This window comes from Hypanus sabinus, chromosome 2, assembly GCF_030144855.1.
Source record: "Hypanus sabinus isolate sHypSab1 chromosome 2, sHypSab1.hap1, whole genome shotgun sequence".
In the NCBI taxonomy this organism is placed as follows: domain Eukaryota; kingdom Metazoa; phylum Chordata; class Chondrichthyes; order Myliobatiformes; family Dasyatidae; genus Hypanus; species Hypanus sabinus.
Genome location: NC_082707.1, coordinates 66650048 through 66674167, shown reverse-complemented (window position 1 = coordinate 66674167; position 24120 = coordinate 66650048). Strand labels below are relative to the sequence as shown.

The 24120-nt window shown below is 35.8% G+C and overlaps 1 protein-coding gene across 1 annotated transcript in view; it reads left to right on the top strand.

The window, feature by feature from the left end:
* Positions 1-24120, top strand: part of acsl3a (acyl-CoA synthetase long chain family member 3a) — a 72972-nt gene that overhangs the window by 44839 nt on the left and 4013 nt on the right. Inside the window, exons 9-14 of the mRNA XM_059947631.1 lie at positions 680-819; positions 2744-2916; positions 6742-6816; positions 8745-8936; positions 10084-10198; positions 12603-12760. Of these exons, the coding sequence (XP_059803614.1) occupies positions 680-819; positions 2744-2916; positions 6742-6816; positions 8745-8936; positions 10084-10198; positions 12603-12760 (853 nt within the window). The remainder of the gene's footprint in view (positions 1-679; positions 820-2743; positions 2917-6741; positions 6817-8744; positions 8937-10083; positions 10199-12602; positions 12761-24120) is intronic.

Genomic DNA, 24120 nt, shown 5'->3' with positions numbered 1-24120 from the left:
CTATCACTCTCTGAGTAAAAAAATACCCCCTTGTGTTTCCCTTAAACTTCTGCCCCCTAACTCTCAAATCATGTCCTCTCGTTTGAATCTCCCCTACTCTCAATGGAAACAGCCTATTCACGTCAACTCTATCTATTCCTCTCAAAATTTTAAATACCTCGATCAAATCCCCCCTCAACCTTCTACGCTCCAATGAATAGAGACCTAACTTGTTCAACCTTTCTCTGTAACTTAAGTGCTGAAACCCAGGTAACATCCTAGTAAATCGTCTCTGCACTCTCTCTAATTTATTGATATCTTTCCTATAATTCGGTGACCAGAACTGCACACAATATTCCAAATTTGGCCTTACCAATGCCTTGTACAATTTTAACATTACATCCCAACTTCTGTACTCAATGCTTTGATTTATAAAGGCCAGCGTTCCAAAAGCCTTCTTCACCACCCTATCTACATGAGACTCCACCTTCAGGGAACTATGCACTGTTATTCCTAGATTTCTCTGTTCCTCTGCATTCCTTAATGCCCTACCATTTACCCTGTATGTTCTATTTGGATTATTCCTGCCAAAATGTAGAACCTCACTCTTCTCAGCATTAAACTTAATGCTGAGAAAATTAATGCATTAAAATTAATGTCAACAAACCTACAGTTACTTTATCTCATTTTGTGCCAACAGGAAATTATGGATCGAATTTATAAGAATATAGTAACAAAAGTAGAAGACATGAATAGTATACAGCGAACTCTCTTTATTGTTGCTTACAATTACAAAAAGGAACAGATTGCTGTAGGTTACAACACACCCATCTGCAACTGGTAAGATGATTAAAACTAAATTGTTTTATAGTAGTGTATGAAGTTATGCACTAAATTGAATAGAACCAAGCATGCCTCATTGTTTTGCTTAACTGTGGGCTAGAGGTTTGGGTTTAAGATCTCAAAGTAGTGTAAACATGTCAGCAATCATTTATAACAGGGGTTCCCAAACTACTTTATGCCATGGACCCTTATCATTAACTGAGTGGTCCATGGACCCCAGGTTGTGGACCTTTGATTTATAACTTCAAATAATTATTTGACGTCAATTGCTATGAAGTGCTTCGAGCGATTGGTTATGGCACACATCAACCATAGCCTACTGGTTAACCTCGATGCTTTGCAATTCGCCTACCGGAGAAACAGGTCACCAGCAGATGCCATCTCTTTGGCACTACATTCCTCCTTAGAACACTTGGAGAATAAAGATGCATATGTAAGGCTCCTTTTCATTGACTACAGATCTGCCTTTAATACCATCATTCCAAATAAACTGATTCCTAAGCTCCAGAACCTGGGTCTTAGCACTCAGATCTGCAGCTGGATCTTCAACTTCCTCACAGACAGGACCTAGGCTGTAAAAATAGGGGACAAGCTCTCCTCTACAATCACTCTGAGCACCGGTGCCCCACAAGGCTGTGTACTTACTGTGTACTTTCCAACTGTGATAAGACTGCTGAACGGATCCTAACCCGGATCTGGGCCATACCTTCCAAATATTTGGACCTGAATTGCACTGCCTTATTTCCCTTTTCTATTTTCTAATTATAATTTATAATTTAAATTTTTGTTATATTTACTTCAATTTGTGCTTCAGGGAGTGCAAAGCACAGAATCAAATATCGCTGTGTTGATTGTACGCTGTAGTATCAATTGCTTGGTGACAATAAAGTATTTCATTTCATTCATTTTACTTGGAATGCAAATGACACTTGTGGAAGTTTTAATTGTAGGGAATAAATATTGTTGAAAATAAGTTTCTTTATCTTAACAAGGTAATTTTACTCTGAATTTTGACATTTGAGGATTTGATTCTCTCTGAAGTTGCTCCAGTTGATATGGATTAAATATGTTAAGTTCAATAAAAGATACCAAATTAGCTGTAATGTGTTTGTGGAATGGGAATAATCACTCTGCAGTAAATTTCTTTAAGCTATGGTGTTTTGCATGTGGCTTAGCATTGTTGATTTGTAAGGACGTAGCAACATAAATTGTCATTCTCCATTTGGCCTAAAATTTACCGGGAGGTTGAGGGGGGTTGCTAGCAGTTGTAGTACAAAGGAACCATTTCCGTAACAAAATATAGCAAATGTTACACCATTTAATGCATAATATGTGTAATTAGTAATCAATGTTAAAATGATCAAATATATTATAAAAGAAGTTTATAGGAATTTGGTATGCTGCCCAGAATTATCATTTCACCTCTTTGTAGCCTTTTCCTGTTCTAGATTTTGATCATTCGTTCATCTTCAACATGGTTCCCTGATGCTGCCATCACTTAAACTGATTTTGTTCCATCTTTTCTGAATTCAATAGTCATATTTAAATCCTGTTGAGCAACCATTTCCGTCCTGAAGAACCGTCTTGGTGCAAAATGCCGATTGTTTACTCTCTTTTTTTTCTATAGATGCTGCCTGGCATGCTGAGTTCCTCCTGTGTTTTGTGCATGTTGCTTTGGATTTCCAGTATTTGCAGACTTTCTCATGTTTATATTTTTACTATCTCTCTGGTATCAATTTTAATATAACTTTCAAATATATAGCGATTTTGCTGCTACAAGCGATAGTATCAATACAAATTGTATTTCCTACTGGTCATTTATCTAGTCTAGTCTATTTAATTATTTCAAGTTGTTTATTTGCATTGACTGATTATTCATCTGGAACTGCCATATTTAAACTATTATTATTTTCCTTTGCAGGTTGATTTTCCGGAAAATACGTTTATTGCTAGGAGGAAAGACCCGGCTCATTCTGTGTGGTGGTGCTCCATTATCACCATCCACACAAACATTCATGAACATCTGCTTTTGCTGCCCTGTTGGACAAGGATATGGTTTAACAGAGACCTGTGGAGCTGGAACTATTAGTGATGGTTAGTCATCTCCTGGGAAATGTACTTTGTAACTGTCGTACTAGCAAAATCTGGTTTAATATCACTGGCATATGTCATGAGCTCCGTTTTATGTTAGGAGTACATTGCAATGCATAGTCAAAAAACAAATTAGAATAAATATAAAACTGCTCCTAAAATGTTGATTGTGTGTCTTCAGGCTCCTGTATCATGACCTTGATGATACTAATGAGAAGAGGGCATGTCCAAGGTGATGGGGGCCCTTAATGACAGATGCGACCTTTATGAAGCATCATCTTTTGAATATGTTCTCAAATGCTGGGGAGGCTAGTGCCCATGATGGAGTTTGCAACTTAGTGCTGCTTTTTCTGATCCTGTGCAGTGGACTCTTCATACTTAGACGGTGAAGCAACTAGTTAGACTGCCCTTCATGCTACATTTGTTAAAATTCGCGCAAGTCTTGCTGACATACCAAGTCTTGTCTAATTCTGAATGACATGGTATGTTCAAGGACCACCTTCTATTGAAATAAAACTAAAGCCATTTATTCCTTTTATCTTTTTCTTAATATATTTAACATGACATTTTATAGTATGATCTCTAACAAAGTTCAAAGTAAAATTTATCAGAGTGTGTACATGTCACCATATACAACCCTGAGATTCTTTTTCTGCAGCCATACTTGGCATATCTCTAGAACAGTAACTGTTAACTGGTTCAATGAACAACTGTGTCAATGCAAATATAAATAACAATAAATAACTAAATGTATTACTACTATATGTAGATGAATACTAAAGGGAAAAAAAAAGTTATTAGAAACTGTATCCTTATAGCTATTTTTTTTTTGAAGGCAGGTTCTAAACTTTTTCCCGTATCAGATACATCTTTGATATTTTTGAATTGATATTTTATTAATGCTATATGTAATCATTTTGTTTAGTTTACTTTTATCTAAATATGAAGTAATGCAGGTTTATTGCGGCAGTTAATTCTTGAAACTTTTAATTTCCTGTATCAAGATTATCAATTAACATAATTAGTCTTCATGTTGCATATGTCATGTTCACCAAAATCTCCAGAATTTCTGAACTATTTGAGTTTTTGCTTCACACAAAAGTGCTGGAGGAACTCAGCAGACCAGGCAGCATATATAGGAAAGAGTACAGTCGGTGTTTCAGGTCGAGACCCTCCAGCAGGATAAGAGGGGGAAAAAAGATGAGTAGATTTAAGTGGTGAGGAGGGAGAAACACGGTGGTAGGTGAAACTGAGAGAGGTGAAGTAGAGAGCTGGAAAATTAGTGAAAGAGGTACAGGGCTGGAGAAGAGGGAATCTAATAGGAGAGGACAGAAGGCTGTGGATGAAAGAAAAGGGGGAAGGTGCACCAGAAGGAAGTGATGACCAGACGAGATAAGGTAAGAGAGCGAAAAGGAAATGGGGAAGGGGGGCCCCTACTAGTTCTTATCTGATTTAATCAATTCACAAATGTTTGCTGCTTTTGCTTCTGTTGAGCTTGAAGTATAAACTGAGTTTCACCCAAAGGCTGATGAGTACCTAAAGCACATTGCCTGAGAGAGTGGTAGAAGCAGAGTCATTGTCAGCATTCAAACCTCTTGAATCCCTGCTGCCACGAAGAATATATGTCATGTGCTGGATCAGATTAATATGACTGGCTGGCCATTGATTGGCAAGGATGTGTTAGCCCAGAAGACCCACTTCCATGTTCTAATACCATAGAGAGTAGACTGGTGTGAATGAAGACTTTGCAGCTCGTGGGTTTGTACTTGGGGAAACCTGGATATGAAAAAGCATAGAAAATAGGAGTAGGCAACTTGGTCCTGTTCCATTATGATTATCCACTTCAATGTCCTGTTCCTGCTGCCCTCCCATATCCGTTGGTCTCCTTAGCATTAAGAAATATATATAGGTCTGCCTTGAATATAATGGCTAACTTGGCCACTGTACCTTCCCCATTGGGAATTCCATTGCTTTAGCAGACTCAGGATCAAGACATTTCTTCTAATCTTGGTCTAAATGGCATACTCCAGAAGACTTGAGATCACAAGATTCTCTGTTCCACTAAAAATAGGCTATCAAGCTCAATCTCTCCTGCCACTTCAGGGTCTGTCTTGTAAACATTCACTTAATTCACAAGAAAATCTTCAGAAGAGGAGACCAAAATGACTCTTTCACATTTTCAAACGACTTCTCACTTAGGCTCCATGCAGCTGCAGCAAAACATCCTTGCTCTCAAAATAAAAACATTTTGGAATGAAAGCCATCATATAATTTGCCTTTCTAAATGTTTGGTGCACTAGAATGTTTACCAGGTGTCATTGCACCACCACTTTTCTCACTCTGTAATTATTCAGGTAACTTGTCTTTCCATTTTTCAAACTAAAATGGATAATGTCACACTTATTCATGTCATACTGCAGCTGCTGTGCATTTGCCTACGCTCCCATCTTCTCTAAATCACATTGCAGCCTCGCTTCATCCACCTCCCATCCATCCATCCCTACATTCCTCTCCACACACCAACTTTCACTTTGTATCCTTCATAATCTTAAATGTTTCATTTGTTAACAAAATAATTGCTATACAATGTGATTTAATGGAAGCTAACCACTGATTCCTACAGTGTCACTTTAGTCATGGCCTGCCATCCAGTAAAAAGTCCACTTCACTCTTGCTCTAGCAACCAGTTCTCATTCTATGCCAGAATGTTTCCTCCAATCCCATAAGTTTTAATTTTGCACATCAACCTCTCATTTAAGACCTTATCTGCATACAAGTCTAAATTCTATTTGTTATTTATTTTCAAAACCTCCAGTGGATTTTTGTGGTTGGTTTCCAATCTTGTTAATCATTCCTAAGTGTTATGTTATTACACCTTTTTATAATAGGTGGTTGTATTTTTCTGCAGTACTGATGGGAAATATTATCACTATATCTGTGTTTTCTATCTTTGCAATTTGAAACGTATATACAGTGGGTGGAAGGTTTAAATTAGTTTGATAATAGGTAGGCTTGAGTTTCATTTGGTGTGTTATCCAATGGACAATGTAAATTCATTTTCATTGTTTCACTGGAAGGAACATTTAATTAGCTGAAATGGAAGCGTCGTGATCTTTTGGTTGTTTTAAAATGAATTGCATGTGAAGAGAACTAATATTAAAATCTTTTATTACTATGAATAGTTCCTCAATAAATTATGCTAAACTGATTCCTAAAATATGAGATGCATTTTAATATTGTTTCACAATTGCAATCATCCAAAGCCTATGATCTACTATATTTTAATTGTAATGTGAATAAGTGATAGCCTTCTTGTGTACTTTCCCACAACGAAAATCTGACCTGGTAATTCATCCATTAATTAATGTTGATTGTGGAATATGTCACCTTGGTGAAAGATTTTAACCCAAGTATTAAACAGCCAAAGAAAAACAATTTCATCTCAAAAGTAAATCCATAATAGAAAAGCTTATTTAGCTCAACTCATTCATTCCATTGTGTACAATATTAATCTCAATTGGTACAAGTATAAAGGACCCCGATAGGCTTTCAGTGGAAAATTGGCTAGTAAAACCTTCTCAGGTATATTGTGGTTATAATATCATTGACCAGCTGTTTTTTTTAAAAAGTCTTTGGCTGCCCCTTGAAACCCCAGTTTAGATCACTGGGGATGGAGAATGGGGGAAGCAAAGCATTAAATGTCTCTCCATTGACTTATTCTAGCTATAGCAAGCCAAAGTGTATTCAATTCTCTATAAACTTCTGTACTTCAGAATCTTTTAACAACTTTTAGAGGTGTTTCATTCAAGTAATTATTGTTGATTCTAGCATTTGACTTCACTACTGGCCGTGTGGGAGCTCCACTTCCCTGCTGTGAGATTACATTAAAAAACTGGGAAGAAGGTGAGCACTATCATTTGCTTGAAATGGAAGTGTCTAGTAAGAAGTGAAATACTTGCACCAAAAAAAAACCTTATGGTAAATAGTTATAGAAAAGTACAGCACAGAAATAGACCCCTCAGCCCATTTATTCTGTGCTGCACTATTTAAACTGCATAGTCCCATCGACCTGCATAGCCCTCCATATCCATCCATGTACCTATCCAAACTTCACTTAAGCGTTGAAATTGAGCTTACATGCACCACTTTTGCTGGCCTCTCATTCCACACACTCACAACCCTCTGAGTGACGAAGTTTCCTCCCATGTTTCCCTTAAGCTTTTCACCTTTAACCCATGACCTCTAGTTGTAGTCCCACTCAACCTCTAGGCATTGCTTGCATTTACCCTATCTATATCCATGATAATTTTGTATACCTCTTTCAAATCTTCCCTCAATCTTTTACATTCCAAAGAATAAAGTCTTGACCTATTCAATCTTTCCTTATAAGTCAGGTGCTCTAGTCCCAGCCACATCCTTGAAAATTTTGTTTAGACTGTTTAACCTATTTACATGTTTCCTGAGGTTGGTACCCAAAACTGCCTATGATGCTTCAAAATGGGCCTCACCAACGTCTCATACAACTTCAATATGGCATCCCATCTCCTGTACTGAATATTTTGATTTTCTTTACGAATGAGTCTACCTGTGGCTCCACTTTCAATGAATTATGGACCTGTATTCTCAGATCCCCTTGTTCTACTGCACTCCTCAGTATCATACCATTCACTGTGTAAGACTTACCCTGGTTGGTCCAACCAAAGTGCAACACCTCACTCTTGTCTGCATTAAATCTGATCTGCTATTTCTCAGCCCATTTTTCCAAATTGGTCCAGATCCCACTGCAAAGTCATGATAGCCTTCCTCGCTGTCCACTACATCCCCAATCATGGTGTAATCTGCAAATTACAAATCCAGTTTACAACATTGTCATCCAGATCACTGATTTAAATGTCAAGCAACAACAAACCCATCACCTGTGACATTCCACTAGTCACAGGCCTCCAGTCAGAGAGCCAACCATCTCCTACCACTCTGGCTTCTCCCACAATGCCAATATTTAATGTAATTTGCTACCTCATCTTGAATGCCGAGTGACTGGACCTTGACAGCTTTCCATGCCTTGTCAAATCCCTTACTAAAGTCCATGTAGATAACATGCACTGCCTTACCTTCAACAACTTTCCTGGTAGCTTACTTGAAAAACTCTAAGATTGGTTAGACGTTACCTTCCATGCACAAAGCCATGCTAAATATCCTTAAACTGTCCACGTCTGTCCGAATACTTGTACGTCCAGTCCCTCAGAGTACCTGCCAATAACTTTCCCACTACTGATGTCAAGCTCACTTGGTCCTAGTTTATTTTTAGACCCATTCATGAACAGTGAAACAACATTGGTAATCCTCCAATCCTCAGGAACCTCACCTGTCACTAAGGATGATTTAAATATCTCTGCTGCGGCCCTGGCAATTCTACACTTGCCGCTTGTAGGGTCTGAGGAACAGCTTGTCAGGCCCTGAGGATTTATCTACCCTAATTTGCCTCAAGACAGCAAATACCTCCTGTGTGATCTATTTAGAATCATTGCTGCTCTCTAGACCCTTGTGTCCATCTCCTGAGTAGACACAGATGCATAAAATACCATTAGCATCTCCATCATCTCTTTTGGCTCCATGTATAGATTACCATTCTGATTTTTCCAGAGGACTGATTACATGAGATAGTTGTCAGCTTCAATAGGTATTACAATGGCTAACCTGGATATGCAACACACAAACACAAGTCTCTGTACATTTTCAAGGCTTCAGATAAAGTTGGTTTTACCTTGCATGTTTCTGCTTGAGGGTTAACTCTATACATCACCTTTTTGTTTTCCTATTTTGTTAACTAGGTGGATATACAGTTTATGACAAACCTCATCCAAGAGGAGAGATTATTATTGGTGGCCCAAATGTCACCTTGGGATACTTCAAGAATAAATCCAAAACAATGGAAGATTATTTTATGGATAAGGATGGGCAGTCCTGGTTCTGTACTGGGGATATAGGCGAATTTCAAAACGATGGATGCCTTAAGGTCATTGGTTAGTGTCTGTAGATAACTGAATATAAATTTCAATCATTAAGTAATACTAGAATTTAAAAGCCTATAATTTTGTGATAATGGTAAGTGTGAATTCAACAGAAGTATAATTGGGGAGGAGTCTATTTCTAAATACTATTTAAAATCTATTTTCCTCTCAAAGTTTAGCCTTTGGGATATTGCCAATTACAAGTCACTATAATCTTGGGAAAATGTATCTTTCAACAGCAAATACTAAACCTAATGAGATAATTCTTGTGCCCTTAAAAGAAACTTAAATGTTTCTACTGAAGCATTGCCATATGTCTCTCCAGTTTTTCCCCCAGGAATTAATCATTTTTTTTCTACATTGGCTTAATTTTCTTTTCGTAATGCCTGATAAGCAGCTGTTGGAATACAAGCAATCTTGTAAAGCATTGTTGGCAGTTTACATCTACTGCAAAAGTCTAGTGCAAAGACGTTGGTCTTGTTTCACATATGACCTAGTTCATTACCCTCAGTAACAATTTACAGTAAAGGATTATTAATGATCTTAATTTCATTGGAATAGTATTTTCCTGTTATCCCTATACACTATTATTTCCCGTCCCCTGATTTTTTTCCAGCATGGTGCACAGTGTTGGGGATATGTATGTTACTCATCCAGGCACATCTCTTAGAAATATAGAAACATAGAAAACCTACAGCACAATACAGACCCTTCGGCCCACAAAGCTGTGCCGAACATGTCCTTACCTTACTACCTAGGCTTACCCATAGCTCTCTATTTTTCTAAGCTCCATGTACCTATCCAGGAGTCTCTTAAAAAACCCTATCATTTCCACCTCCACTACCGTTGCTGGCAGCCCAATCCACGCACATGTACTGCTTTTCAAAAAGGATTATTTAAACCAGCCAGACTATATATAAATTTGAGGTACTTGACAACCAAATTTGGTAATTATTCTTAATTTAATAACATTTCCAAGAATTGAAAAATTTAAGTTCATAATCTTCAAGATACATCATATACAAGCAGTCTCAGTTTTTTTAGATTGAATTTGAGTAAAATCTGTATTGACATTGTAAGATGTAAGATAATTGTGAAATTTTTTAAACAGAATGCTTTAATTTCAAGAATTGTAACTGCAATTGTACATTCTCTATAGATCGTAAGAAAGATCTTGTGAAGCTTCAAGCTGGGGAATATGTTGCCTTGGGAAAGGTGGAGTCTGCTTTGAAGAACAGTCCATTAATAGATAATATCTGTGTCTATGCAAACAGGTGAGATTTGTGTATATTTCAACCCTTCTGAATAACCTGTTGCTCTACAGAATCTAAAACATAAAATTACCTCGTCATAGACTGGTGTCCTATGCAGGTGGTGGGGGGGGGGGGGGGTAATTCTCGTGCTCTCAGTCACTTCACGCCACGGAAACCAACACCGGCCTGATGAGCCTATAAGGCTCTGGACAGGCTTTAACTAACAGTCTATGAAGGGATTTCTTTTGACCAAAATTAAGTGTAATTAAATTAATTCAGGGTAAAAGCATAAATTGCACTTTGGTGATAAACACCAGGGAGAACAGAGAGCATTTCAAATGCTTGTCTCTTTCCCATGTCTAACCTGAAAATTCCCAGTGTAAAGCTGAAGAATTTCTTCCTTTGTATCTGGCAATGTCAGATTGATTTTATTTACCCTGTAGTATAGTGCCTTGTAAATGATTTCAGCCCTGACCCTTTGTTCACATAAATGAATATTACAACCAGGGATTTTGATGTATTTAACTAAGAAATTTTATTTGTGAATCATTTGTTTTTTTCCCCCAACAGTAGAGCCCAAAAAAACAGGGAAAATTGTTAAGCATGAAAAACTTAAAACAAACTTAAATTCAAAAACTGAAATGTCAGCACTTCAAAAGTATTCATTCCACTTTACTCAGGACTTAACTGAACTACTTACTCCTTAATGCTGTTACGGCCAGTAATCATTTTGGACAAGTCTCTATTAGCTTTGCACAATGTGATGGAGCAAGATTTTTCTATTCCTTCTTGCAAAATTGCTCGAGTTGTGTCAGGTGAGCTGAGGAGCAGCCATGGACTGCATTCTTGAAGTCTTGCCAGAGATGTTCACTTGGGTTAAACCCAAGACTCTGGGCCATTCAAGGACATCCAAATTCTTCAGTAGAAGCCACTCCATGATTGTTCTGGCAGTGTACTTTGGGTTGTTATCCTGCTGAAAAACTAACTTCCTCCCCAATTTAAGCATTCTAACAAAGGCTAGCAGTTTTTTATCCAGGATCTCTCTGTATTTAGCAGCATTCATCTTCCCATCAGTCCTGACCAGTTTTCTGGTCCCTTGTGCTGAAAAGCATCCCCATATCATGATGCTACCTTCACCATACTTTACAGTAGGGATGGTATTGGCTGATGCACAGTATTAAATTTTTATTATCAGATTTTTTTCTTTTGTCTTCCTTTTGGGTTGGTCTGTTGAAAATCTACCATACTGTTGGACCTTACAGAGAGAGAGGGCATTTATTCTTATTAATTAAAACAGGTAATCCACAAATTTTCTACATCAACAAATTGGGTGAGTTGGTAAGGTAATTGCATCTGAGGAAAGTTAGCATAGTACCGTAATTGCAAAGGGGATGAATACTTTCTTCTGCCTCACAATTTTGGTTTTTAACTGTTTGTAAATTGGCAAGTTTTGGAATTTTTCTTTTGATTTGACATGATGCACAATGTTTTGTAGATTACCTCAAAAATCCTACTTCAATATATCTTAAATTTAGAAAATGAGACAGTAAAATAGTTGTGGGGGCTGTGAACTTTGACAAGGTACTGGATGTTTATTGCCATTCTTTCTGCCTTTCTGTTGTCTAGTGTTTCATTCCCTCTGATATTCATCTACTATAAGCTACAATTCCTTGTGCAATGTATTTCATGTTCTTTCAGGTTAATCAGATAAATATTTGTGTTCTCTCTTGTGACTTAAGATTTTATTGGTTTGTGTCCAGCAATTTATAACAATTGCAAAATCTTATTAAGGTCAAGTATATTAATGGATATCATTTGATGCTTTGAACAATTAAATCGTGAATTGGTATATTTCAGGTTTTAAAATTATCTCTGGAAATTCAATTTTTGTAACATAGTTGGAATTTGGTCTTGATTTTTTGGTTAATAGGATTTTGTGCTGAAAATGCATCTCATAATTCAAGGTCATGAACATTTAAAGTAAATAAAACAAATGATGCCTGTTTAAGACACAGCCCCACCTACAAAACAGATGAAGCAAGCAACATTGAGGAGCATTCACCAGGATCAAGCATCATACTTTTTTAAAAAGAACTTGATCTATAAAAATCTACTAAGGCACTTCGACAAACAATTAAGGGTATATATTAAATCTATCTAATTTAAGTCAATTGAAGCTTAATTTCTGAGAATTCCAGCCCTTGCTACAGGGTTAGTTTAGTAATCACTGGTAAAGAATGATTCTGAGTAACTGGCATTTTCCATGCAAAATGCACCCCTGCAATTACTGTATAAATTTTGAAAAACCGTACCTGGTACAATTTTCAAACTGTGCATTACTGTCGCTTTGGACATTTTCTTGAAATGTTAATGTCTATAAATGTTTAGCAACCAAAAGTTAATTCACAAATTGTTTTCTCCCTAGTGATCAGTCATATGTCATCTGTTTTGTGGTGCCCAATCAGAAACAACTGTTAACTTTGGCTCAGCACAAGAATGTAATAGGAAGCTGGACTGAGGTTTGTAACCACCCAGAAATGGAGGAAGAAGTGCTGAGAGAGATTACTGATGCTGCTGCAATTGGTGAGCTTGAAAGGAAAAAAGACTGTCCTATTAATGAATTCAGTTCATATTTAATCCACAAGCATGTTGTTATGGATTACTTAAAGCAGTCTACAGTTACAACTGTATTGATCAAGTACAATAGATATGGTTTCATGGCTGAAAGAAGATTATAGTTGGGAGCTTAATGTCCAAGGATACACATTGTATCAAAAGAACAAGCAGGGAGGCAGAGGGGGCAACATTGCTCTGTTGGTTTAAAAAAAATGAAATCAAATCATTAGAAATGAAGTGACATAGGGTTGGAAGATGTTGAATCATTGTGGGATAGTGCTAAGGAACTGTAAGGGTAAAAAGACCCTGATGGGAGTTGTGTACAGACTCCCAAATAGTAGCCTATAAATTACAGTAGGAGATAAAAATGCATGTCAAAAGGGTAACATTGCAATAGCCATGGAGGACTTAAATATGCAGGTTGATTGGGAAAATGAAATTGGTGCTGGATTACAGGAGGGGGAGTTTCTAGAGTGCCTACAAGGTGGCTTTTTAGAGCAGCTTGTGGGTGAGCCCACCAGAGGATCAGCTATTCTGGCTTGGGTGTTGTTCAATAAACCAGAATTGATTAGAGGGCTTAAGGTAAAAGAACCCTTCACAGCAAGTAATCATAATGCAATCAAATTCACCCTGAAATTTGAGAGACTAAAGTCAAATATATCAGTATTACAGTGAAATTAAGGGAACTACAGAGGCGTGAGAGAGGAGTTGGCCAGAATTAATTGGAAAAGAACACTGTTGGGGATGATGGCAGAGTAGCAGTGGCTGGAATTTCTGGAAGCAGTTTGGAAGGCACAGGATATATACATCCCAAAGAACAAGAAGTATTCTAAAGTAAAGATGACACAGCCATGGCTAACAAGAGAAGTCAAAACCAACATAAAAGCCAAAGAGAGAGCATGTAATAGAGCAAAACTTAGAGAATTGGAAAGCTTTTTAAAAAGCAATAGATGGCAACTAAAAAGTCATTAAGAATGTAAAGATGGAATACAAAAATAAGCTAGCCAATAATATTGAAGAGGATGCCAAAAGTTTCTTCAGATACATAAAGTGCAACAGAGAGGCGAGAGTGGATATTGGTTTGTTGGAGAGGTAGCAGTGGGGGAGAATGAAATGGCAAGTGAAGTGAACTGAATAAATATTTAGCATCAGTCTTCATTGTCCATGACACTAGCAGTATGATGGAAGTTCCAAGTGCCAGGGGTCATGAAGTGTGTGAAGCTACCATAACTAGAGAGAAGGTTTTTGGAAAACTGAAAGGTCTGAAAGTAGATAATTCACCTGGACTAGATGGTGTACACCCCAGGTTCTGAAAGAGGTGGCTGAAGAGATCCGTAGGTACATTTAATGTCAGAGAAATGTATACAATATACATCCTGAAATACTTTTTCTTCGCAAACATCCATGAAAATAGAGGAGTTCCCCAAAGAATGAATGAAAATTAAATGTTAAAATCCCAAAGTCCCCCCCCCCAACTCCCCCTCCCACGCATAAGCACAGCAAAGCAATGACAGCCCCCCAGCGAAAAAGTATCTATACCCTCCACCAAGCACTCATGCGTGCAGCAGAGCATCAGTTAAGACACAGACTTGCAGGTACCCCAAAGACTACTCGTTCACCCGTTAATTTGACATACCACAGACTCTCTCTCTCTCTCTCTCTCCCCCGAATAAGCGGAAAAAAGAGATTTCCCTGTTTCATGAAGATATTATTAATAATCTTTTAAGAATCACTAGATTCTGGAATGGTTCTGGAAAACTGAAAAATTGGATATGTCATTCCAAGAAGGGAGAGAGGCAGAAGAAAGGAAATTATAGGCCAGTTACTCTGACCTCAGTGGTTGGGAAGATGTTGGAGTTGATTACTAAGGATGAAGTGTCAGGTTTCTTGGAAGCACATGATAAAATAGGCCATAGTCAGTATAGCTTCCTCAAGGAAAAATCTGGCCTGACAAATCTGTTGGAATTCTTTGAAGAAATAATAAGATAGGTAGACAAAGGAGAATCAGTTGAGGTGTTCTTGGATTTTCAGAAGGCCTTTGACAAGGTGCCACACATGAAACTGCTTAATGAGCTGCAAGCCCAGAGTACTTATTACAGGGAAGATTCTAACATGGGTAAAGCTATGGCTGATTGGCAGAAGGCAGAGAGTGGGAATAATGGGAACATTTTTTGGTTGGCTGCAAGTGAGAAAACTCTCTTCATATAACAAGCCATTCAATTCTGGAATCATGCACAGGGGCCTGAGTTGGGGCCAACTCTTTTTATGTTGTATGTCAATGATTTGGATGATGGAATTGATGGCTTTGTTGCAAAGTTTGAAGATGATGGGTGGAGTGGCAGGTAGTTCTGAGGAAGTAGACAGGCTACAGAAGGACTAGGATGAAGGTTAGGAGAATGGGTAAAGAAATGGCAGTTGGAATACAGTGTTAGGAAGTTTATAGTCATGCATTTTGTTGGAAGAAATAAAAAGGTTGACTATTTTGTAAGTGGAGAGAAAATACAAAAAAAAAATGAGGTGCAAAAGGACTTGGGAGTCCTTGTGCAGGATTCCCTAAAGGTTAATTTGCAGGTTGAATCTGTGGTGAGGAAGGCAAATGTGATGTTAGCATTCATTTCAAGAGGACTAGAGTATAAAAGCAAGTATGTAATGTAGAGATTTTATTAAGTACTGGTGAGGCATCACTTGAAGTATTGTTAGCAGTTTTGTGCCCCTTCTTTTAGAAAGATGTGCTGATATTGGAGAGGGTTCAAAGGCGGTGCATGAAAATGATTCCAGGCTTGTTGTAGGAGGAGTGTTTTCTGACTCTGGGCCTGTATTCACTGGAATTCAGAATGTTGAGGTGTGACCTAATTGAAACCTATCAAATGGTGAAACTCCTTAATGGAGTAGATGTGGAAAGGATGTTTCTATGGTGGGAGAGTCTAAGACCAGAGGACACAGCCTCAAAAAGAGATGGAGATGAGTAATTTCTTTGTCCAGGCAGTGGTGAATTTGTAGAACTCCACAGGCCAAGTCTATGTGTATATTTAATGCAGAAGTTGATAGATTCTTGATTGGTCATGGCATGGAAGGATACAGGGAGAATGCAGGAGTTTGGGACTGTGGAAAATTGGATCAGCAATGATGAAATGGTGGAGCTGACTTGATAATCCAAATAGCCTAATTCTGCCCCAATGTCTTATGGTTTCAAGACCTGACATTTATTGTAGGATACGATTAATTCAGACGTTTAACAGAAGTTGATGTTTAAACTCGAGGCTTAGCTGCAGATAGTGGACATTTAAAATCGCAACATGCTGGGAATTATCAGCAGGTCAGATTGAAATATTTTAGAAAGCAGTGCAGTGAAGATATTTCAGTGATTAAGCAGTTATGAGTTGGATTTTCTTTACTCTTGGTAATGCTGGTTGTTGATTTTGCTGCAGGGTATGATTTTGGTTTGGTCTTATTGCACAACTTTCATATTAGCTTGAGGCATATCCCAGCCAATGAATCAGCAGAGTATGCACAAATCATAGGGTGATGCAGTTAATGTTGACTGATCCAAGGCTTTACCTGAGATAGTTATCACGGAAACTGTTTAATCTCTGCCCCTGCTAGGAGTACATGAACCATCTTTTACAGATGTAGGAGTATATCACTGACTCTAAAATTGCTAAAGGTGGCAAATTTGCTGATTTCTGCAGGAAATGTTCTCTGTTGAGGCCAAGTAAACAGGAACAAAAGCTTCAAGCATTTTTTAAGCATTTTATTTGTAGATTTAGATTTTTTCTGCTCTGCTTTAAACCTAACAAATTGGAAGCTGCAATTAAAATTTATTATATAAGCATATTAACTTCAATTTCAGATACATATCTACAAACACATAGAAATATCTGAACTTGAAGTCCTTGTATAACAAATTCTAATTGCAGTTTCCATTTTGTTAGGCTTGCTTTAAACTTTAAATGCTATTTTTTACTACATTAAAAATAGCCATTGCACTTAAAAAATTTATTATGGTCAAAGTTTCCTTTTAAAATCACTCACCCTACAAATTCTGAGCTTTTTAAAGGATAGTACTTTTGACGACTCATAATGTGATCTCTGTATCTTGAATGCTGCAGACTCTTATTTCTAATTTTTAGAAACATTTAAGTTGTAAGTTATCTTAGTTTAGATAAGATAATCTTTCTTTCTTTCTTTTTCAATCTTTTTATTAAATTTCATATATAAAAAAAAACAGCACATAATAATGAATAGATTACAGATTCAATAAACTTGAGATTACATTAGTAATAGGATAATAATATCCTATTAAAACATCCATCAACAAAAGGTACATAAATCAATCAAGTCTATATAAATATGTATGAAAAAAAAACAAAAATAATCGTCGAAAAAAGAAGAAAAAAAAAATTGAAATTATATATGAGAAAAAATATATATTGAAAAAAAATACTAAACTAAAACTAACATGGGCAATAATAGCACTTTATAAATATATAAAGGTGTCAAGAAAAGAACTCCGGAACTCCATACCTGAACAAGTATAAGTAGAGAAAAGGATCTGAAATAGGCCAAATTAATTCATATGAAAGTGTCGAATAAATGGTCCCCAGGTTTCTTCAAATTTAATTGAAGAATCAAAGATAGTGCTTCTGATTTTTTCCAAACTCAAATAAGAAATAGTTTGGGAGAACCACTGAAATGTAGTAGGAGGATTTACTTCTTTCCAGTTTTGTAATATAGACCTTCTGGCAATTAATGTTACAAAGGCAATCATTCGTCTGATTGAAGGGGAAAGCTGATTGCCATCTTCATTTGGTATACCGAAAATTGCAGTAATAAAATGGGGTTGTAAATCGATATTCCATACTGAGGAAATGACATCAAAAATGTCCTTCCAATAGGTATGTAAAGTGGGACATGTCCAAAACATGTGAGTCAATGAAGCCACTTCTAAGTGACATCTGTCACATTGAGGATTAATATGCGAATAAAATCGGGCAAGCTTATCTTTAGACATATAAGCTCTATGTACAATTTTAAATTGTATTAAAGCATGTTTAGCACAAATAGAGGAGGAATTAACCATTTGTAAAATTTTTTCCCATTTATCTATTGATATATTACATCGAAGTTCTTTTTCCCATTCTTGTCTAATTCTATCCGATATTTCTGGCTGTATCTTCATAATCATGTTATAAATAAAAGCTACTAATCCCTTCTGACAAGGATTAAAAGTAAAAATCAAATCTGAAAAATCCGATGGAGTTGAGTTAGGAAAAGATGGAAGAATTTTATGTAAGAAATTTCTAATTTGTAAGTATCTAAAAAAATTAGATTTAGGTAATTCAAATTTGTTGGATAGTTGATCAAAAGACATCAAAGTACCTTCAAAAAAAAGTTCACGAAAACATTTTATACCTTTCCTTTTCCATATACTAAAAGCTTGATCTGTCAATGAAGGTTTAAAAAAAAAAATTACATAAAATAGGGCTGTCCAGAGCAAAGTTTTTCAGATTAAAGAATTTGCGAAATTGAAACCAAATTCGTAGTGTATGTTTAACAACAGGGTTAGATATCTGTTTATTGAATTTGGCTAAATCAATAGGAAGAAAAGAACCAAGAACGGAAAATATAGAATATCCCTTAACCTCACTACATTCTAAATTTACCCACTGTGGGCACACAGGTGAATCCAAATCTAGTTTCCAGTACATTAGGTTACGAATATTATTCGCCCAATAATAAAATCTAAAGTTAGGTAAAGCTAGACCACCATCTTTTTTAGACTTTTGTAATTGCCTTTTGCTTAACCTAGGATTTTTATTTTGCCACACAAATGAGGAAATTTTTGAATCAATATTATCAAAAAAAGATTTAGGAATAAAAATTGGTAAAGCTTGGAATAAATATAAAAATTTCGGTAAAATCATCATTTTAATAGCATTAATCCGACCAACTAATGATAAAAATAAGGGAGACCATCTAGTAGTAAGTTGCTGAATTTAATGAAGCATAGGTAAAAAATTCAGTCCAAATAAATCTTTATATTTCTTGTTGATTTTTATACCTAAATAGATAAAGTTATCAGTAACAACTTTAAATGGCATCCTATCACTCAATAAAGTTTGCGCGTTTAAAGGGAATAACTCACTCTTATCTAAGTTTAACTTATAACCAGAAAAGCTACCAAATTGAGCCAACAAGGATAAAATAGCAGGAATAGACCTACTAGGATTAGAAATATATAACAACAAATCATCAGCATAAAGCGATAATTTGTATAACTTCTCATTACGGGTAATACCAAAAATATTAGGAGACTCACGAATAGCAATAGCTAAAGGTTCTAATGCAATATTAAATAATAAAGGACTTAAAGGACAACCTTGTCTCGTACCACGAGATAATTGAAAAAAAGAGGATCTATAATTATTTGTAAGAACAGAAGCAACAGGTTTATAATATATTAATTTAATCCATGATATAAAATTAGGACTAAAATTAAAGTTTCTCAATGCATTAAATAAATATGTCCATTCAACTCTATCAAAGGCTTTTTCAGCATCTAATGAGATAACACATTCTGGGGTTGTAGGTGATGAAGTATAAATTATGTTAATCAATTTTCTAATATTAAAAAAGGAATATCGATTCCTAATAAAACCAGTTTGATCTTCTGAAATAATCTGTGGTAATACCTTTTCTAATCTAATGGCTAAAATTTTTGTAAGAATCTTAGAGTCTACATTTAATAATGATATAGGGCGATAAGATGCACATAAAGTAGGATCTTTATCTTTTTTAAGAATTAAAGAGATAGTAGCTTCATAAAACGATTGAGGTAGTCTCTTCTTAACAAACGCATCATTAAAGATTTCACATAGCCAAGGAGAAAGCAATAAAGAAAAAGTTTTAAAAAATTCTACAATAAAACCATCAGGACCAGGAGCTTTCCCTGAATTCATTGATGAGATAGCCTCTCTTATTTCATCCATAGAAATAGGAGCATCAAGCAAGCTACAATCTTCATCTATCAGTTTAGGAATATTCAAATTATTAAAAAAATTATCCATCGTAAACCGGTCACCGTCAAATTCTGATTGATATAAAGATTTATAAAAATCTTGAAAAGTGTTATTGATTTCTTTATAATCAGTAGTTAAATTACCGTCTTGTTTACGAATTTTAATAATTTGTCGCTTAGTCGAAATAGCTTTTAATTGATTAGCTAACAATTTACCAGTTCGATCACTATGAATATAAAATTGAGCCCTAGTCTTAATTAATTGATTCTCAATTGAAGAAGATAATAATAAACTATGTTCCATTTGAAGCTCAACTCTCTTCTTATAAAGTTCTTTGGTAGGAGTAACGGAATAAATCTTATCAATTTCTTTAATTTTATCCACCAATAAAGCTATATCTGAATATCTTTGTTTTCTTTTACCAGCGGAATATGAAATAATTTGTCCACGAATAAAAGCCTTGAAAGAGTCCCAAAGTATTCCTTTATCAATCTCTTCATTATAGTTTGTTGAAAAAAATAAGTCAATTTGTTGCTTAATGAAGGTAATAAATTCTGGATCTTGAAGTAAAGTAGCATTAAGTCTCCAGGATCTAGTATTGATAGAAGAGTCCGAAATCTTGATAGATAACTTCAAAGGCGCATGATCCGAAATAGCAATAGAATCGTATTTACAATCAATAACATCTGTTAATAAACGATGATCAATAAGAAAGTAATCAATTCTAGAATAACTATGATATACATGTGAAAAAAATGAAAATTCTTTATCTTTAGGGTTCAAAAACTGCCATATTTCAGTAATTCCAGAATCAACCATAAAAGAATTAATAAGTAAAGCTGATCTATTCGGAAGAGTTCGAATAGGTTTAGATCTATCCATCGAAGGATTCAAACAACAATTAAAGTCTCCACCCATAATCAACATATATTCATTCAAATTAGGAAGAGAAGTAAATAAACGTTTAAAAAATTCAGGACAATCAAAGTTTGGAGCATAAATATTAACTAAAACAACTTTCCGATTAAAAAGTGAACCAGTTATCAACAAAAATCTACCCTGTGGATCAGAAATAATTTCATAATGTGTAAACGAAATTGAGGCGTCTATAAAAATAGACACACCCCTAATTTTAGCGGTACAATTTGAGTGAAATTGTTGTCCTTTCCAGAACCTAAAAAAAAACGTTGATTATCCTCCCTCCTAATATGGGTCTCCTGTGCAAAAATAATATTAGCGTTCAATCTATGGAATACTTTAAATATTTTTTTACGTTTAATCGGATGATTTAAACCATTAGTATTCCACGAGATAAAGTTAATAGATTTATCCATCATACCAATATTAATTGTGTGTATCATAAAAGGTTAAAAAGACACATAACCCACAATTTAGGAAGAAGGAAAATTGATTCAGGAGCAAACGGAGATCCTGACACCTAAACAATATTAACAATTTAAAGTCAGCCCATAAACTAAAAGCAAAAAAATAAAAAGCAAAAGCATGAAAAAAGATCCCTCCCCCCTCCCCCCACCCTTTGAAAGAAAGCCAAGCGGCAGGCGCATAAACTAATACTAATATTACCCCCATTTCAAGATGGCAGCTCCATAAGAAAATTTTTTAAGAAAAAACTATATAACACCCTAATTAAAATATAGAGTTGCAAAAAAAATATATATATATATATACCTACATATATATATATACACATACACATACACACACATATCAGACAAATCAAAAAAAAAACTAAAATAGTAAAACCAGAAAAATCATTAATAAAAAAAAATGAACATTAAAGTTTAAAAATGTAATACATCTTTAAAAAAGAAATTCCATATTCAGATACAAAGATGACGTTTCACAAGCCAAGACTTATGGGAAGAAGAAACGACATTTTGAGAAAGCCATATTACAAAATATGAATATAAATTCAGCAATCTAATAAGAAAATTTAGTAAAAAAGTTATCAAAATAGAATTTTTTTAAAAAAAAAGATTTAATAGACACTACAACATATATAAAAAAAAACTAAAAAAAAGAATTCAAAACCTTTGTTCCATTTCTAAATACAGGCAAGCAAATAAACGCTTATAAAAAGTAAAGACTTATGGGAAGAAGAAACGACATTTTGAAAAAATAATTCATTATTACAAAATACAAACGTGTATAAAAAAGGATATTATAAAAATTAAAACAGCATCTATAAGCAATAATAATAGTAATAAAAAAAAGACCCAGACCCATAGTTCAAAATAAAAAGTTATAACCCAACTTCCAGGGTTAAAACTTAAAATGAAATGACATCCTCTCTCCAAAAGAAAAATCTTCAATGTAACTCATAGTTCAAGTTGCACTAGAGGATCGATATTCTTCAACAAATTTCTTCGCTTCTTCAGGAGTGTTAAAAAAGTGTAGACTGTTGTCGGGCAGCACCATTCTAAGCTTCGCTGGATACATTAAAGCTTGTTTAAATCCAATCGAATGAATCTCTGCCATCACTGGTTTAAAAGCGATCCTGGCTTTCATTACTTCATACGAATAGTCCTCAACTATTCGAAATGAGTAATTTCTGTAGGAGATCATACCTTTTTTACGAGCTAATCGAATTAAAAGCTCTTTCTCACGAGGATAATGAAGGCGAACAATCACCACTCGTGGTTTATCAGGCACAGACGAAAGCCTCGCAACTCTATGAGCACGGTCAATAACAGGTTCATTTTTCAAACCTTCACCACCGAAAATTTCCCACAGTAATTTAGAGAAAAATTCAGTTAAATCACCGGACTCAACTTTTTCGGGAATTCCGATGATGCGCAAATTCTGTCTGCGAGAACGATTTTCAAGATCAGTAATTTTAAACTTGTACTGATCTAAAGTTTTAGCAGTCGACTCTATCTTCTTCTCTAACACTTCAATTGTACGTGCTTTTTCACAAATTGATTGTTCAAGAGTCGTGATCTTATTTCCATGCTGTTGAACCTCTAACGCCTGCGACTGAAACTTAGTTTCAAGCGATTTAACAACTCCTTCAAGATCGGATATTTTCGAAGTAATCCTCCTTTCCAAACTTAACAGTTTACTGTCCAATTTACCTTCTAGTCTGCCTTCCAGACCCGCAAATTTAGCATCCAGTTTATTGTCCAATTTATCTTCCATACCCGCAAATTTAACATCCAGTTTAATGTCCAAAAGACCAGAAATTGCGTCGATGGATACAGGATCCTTAGCCGATTTCTTACTTGTAGCCATTTTAAGTTTGACAAGATTAGATCAACTATTATTTTAGGAAAAAAGGGTCAATCAAAGGTAGCAACTCATATGATTAAGTTCGAAAAGATCTAATTAAAGGGTGATTATAGTTAAAAAAATAAAGAGCGCCTAAAAGGCAGATGCTTACGTCGCCATCTTGAAACTCCACCCCCCCCCCCGATAAGATAATCTAAGGCCATGATCTTAGTGATGTGCTGATGGTGACTATAAGACAACGGCAAAGAATGGGGCCATTCACCCCATCAAATTTGCTTCACCATTCGATCATGGCTGATTTATTATTCCCTGTCAGCCCATGCCTTCTCCCTATAATCATTGACACCTCTAATTAAGAAGCTATCAACCCTGCTTTAAATATACCCAGTCACTTAGTCTTACAGCTATCTGTCAGAATGAATTCCATCGATTTAGCACCCTCTGGCTAAAGAAATCCCTCCTTATCTTTATTCTGATAGGATTTGTTTTATTCTGAGCTGTGCCCTATGTTCCCATACTCCCCCACTAGTGGAAATGTACTCTCCACATTCTCTCTATCCAAGTTTTTAAAAATTCGGTAGATTTCAGTGAGATCTCCATCCTTTTAAACTCCAGCAAGAACAGGCCCACAACCATTAACGTGTGTTAACCTTTTCAACCTAGGGGTCATCCTCTAATCTACTCTGATTTATAGCCTTTTTTTCTGCCCCCCTCCCCCATGCTAATTCTTGAATTTCTGTCATGTTACTGATACCTTCCATATGTTTCTATTTCATCCCCATGACTGTTTAGTTTAAAGTTTTAACCATAGCACTGGTTATGCAATTTACCAGGATGCAGGCCTCCGCATGGTGCAGGTGGAGCTTGTCCCATAGGAACAGTCCCTCCCCCAGTACTGATGCCAATAACCTACAAATCCAAACCCACTTTTTCCACACCAATTTTTGAGCCACACATTTAACTCACTACTTGACCGGATGTCAGTTTGCATATGGCTTGTTTAGTAATTCAGGGATATTAATAGTTGATCAAAGTCCCTCAACAGAACCCTGTTCCCTG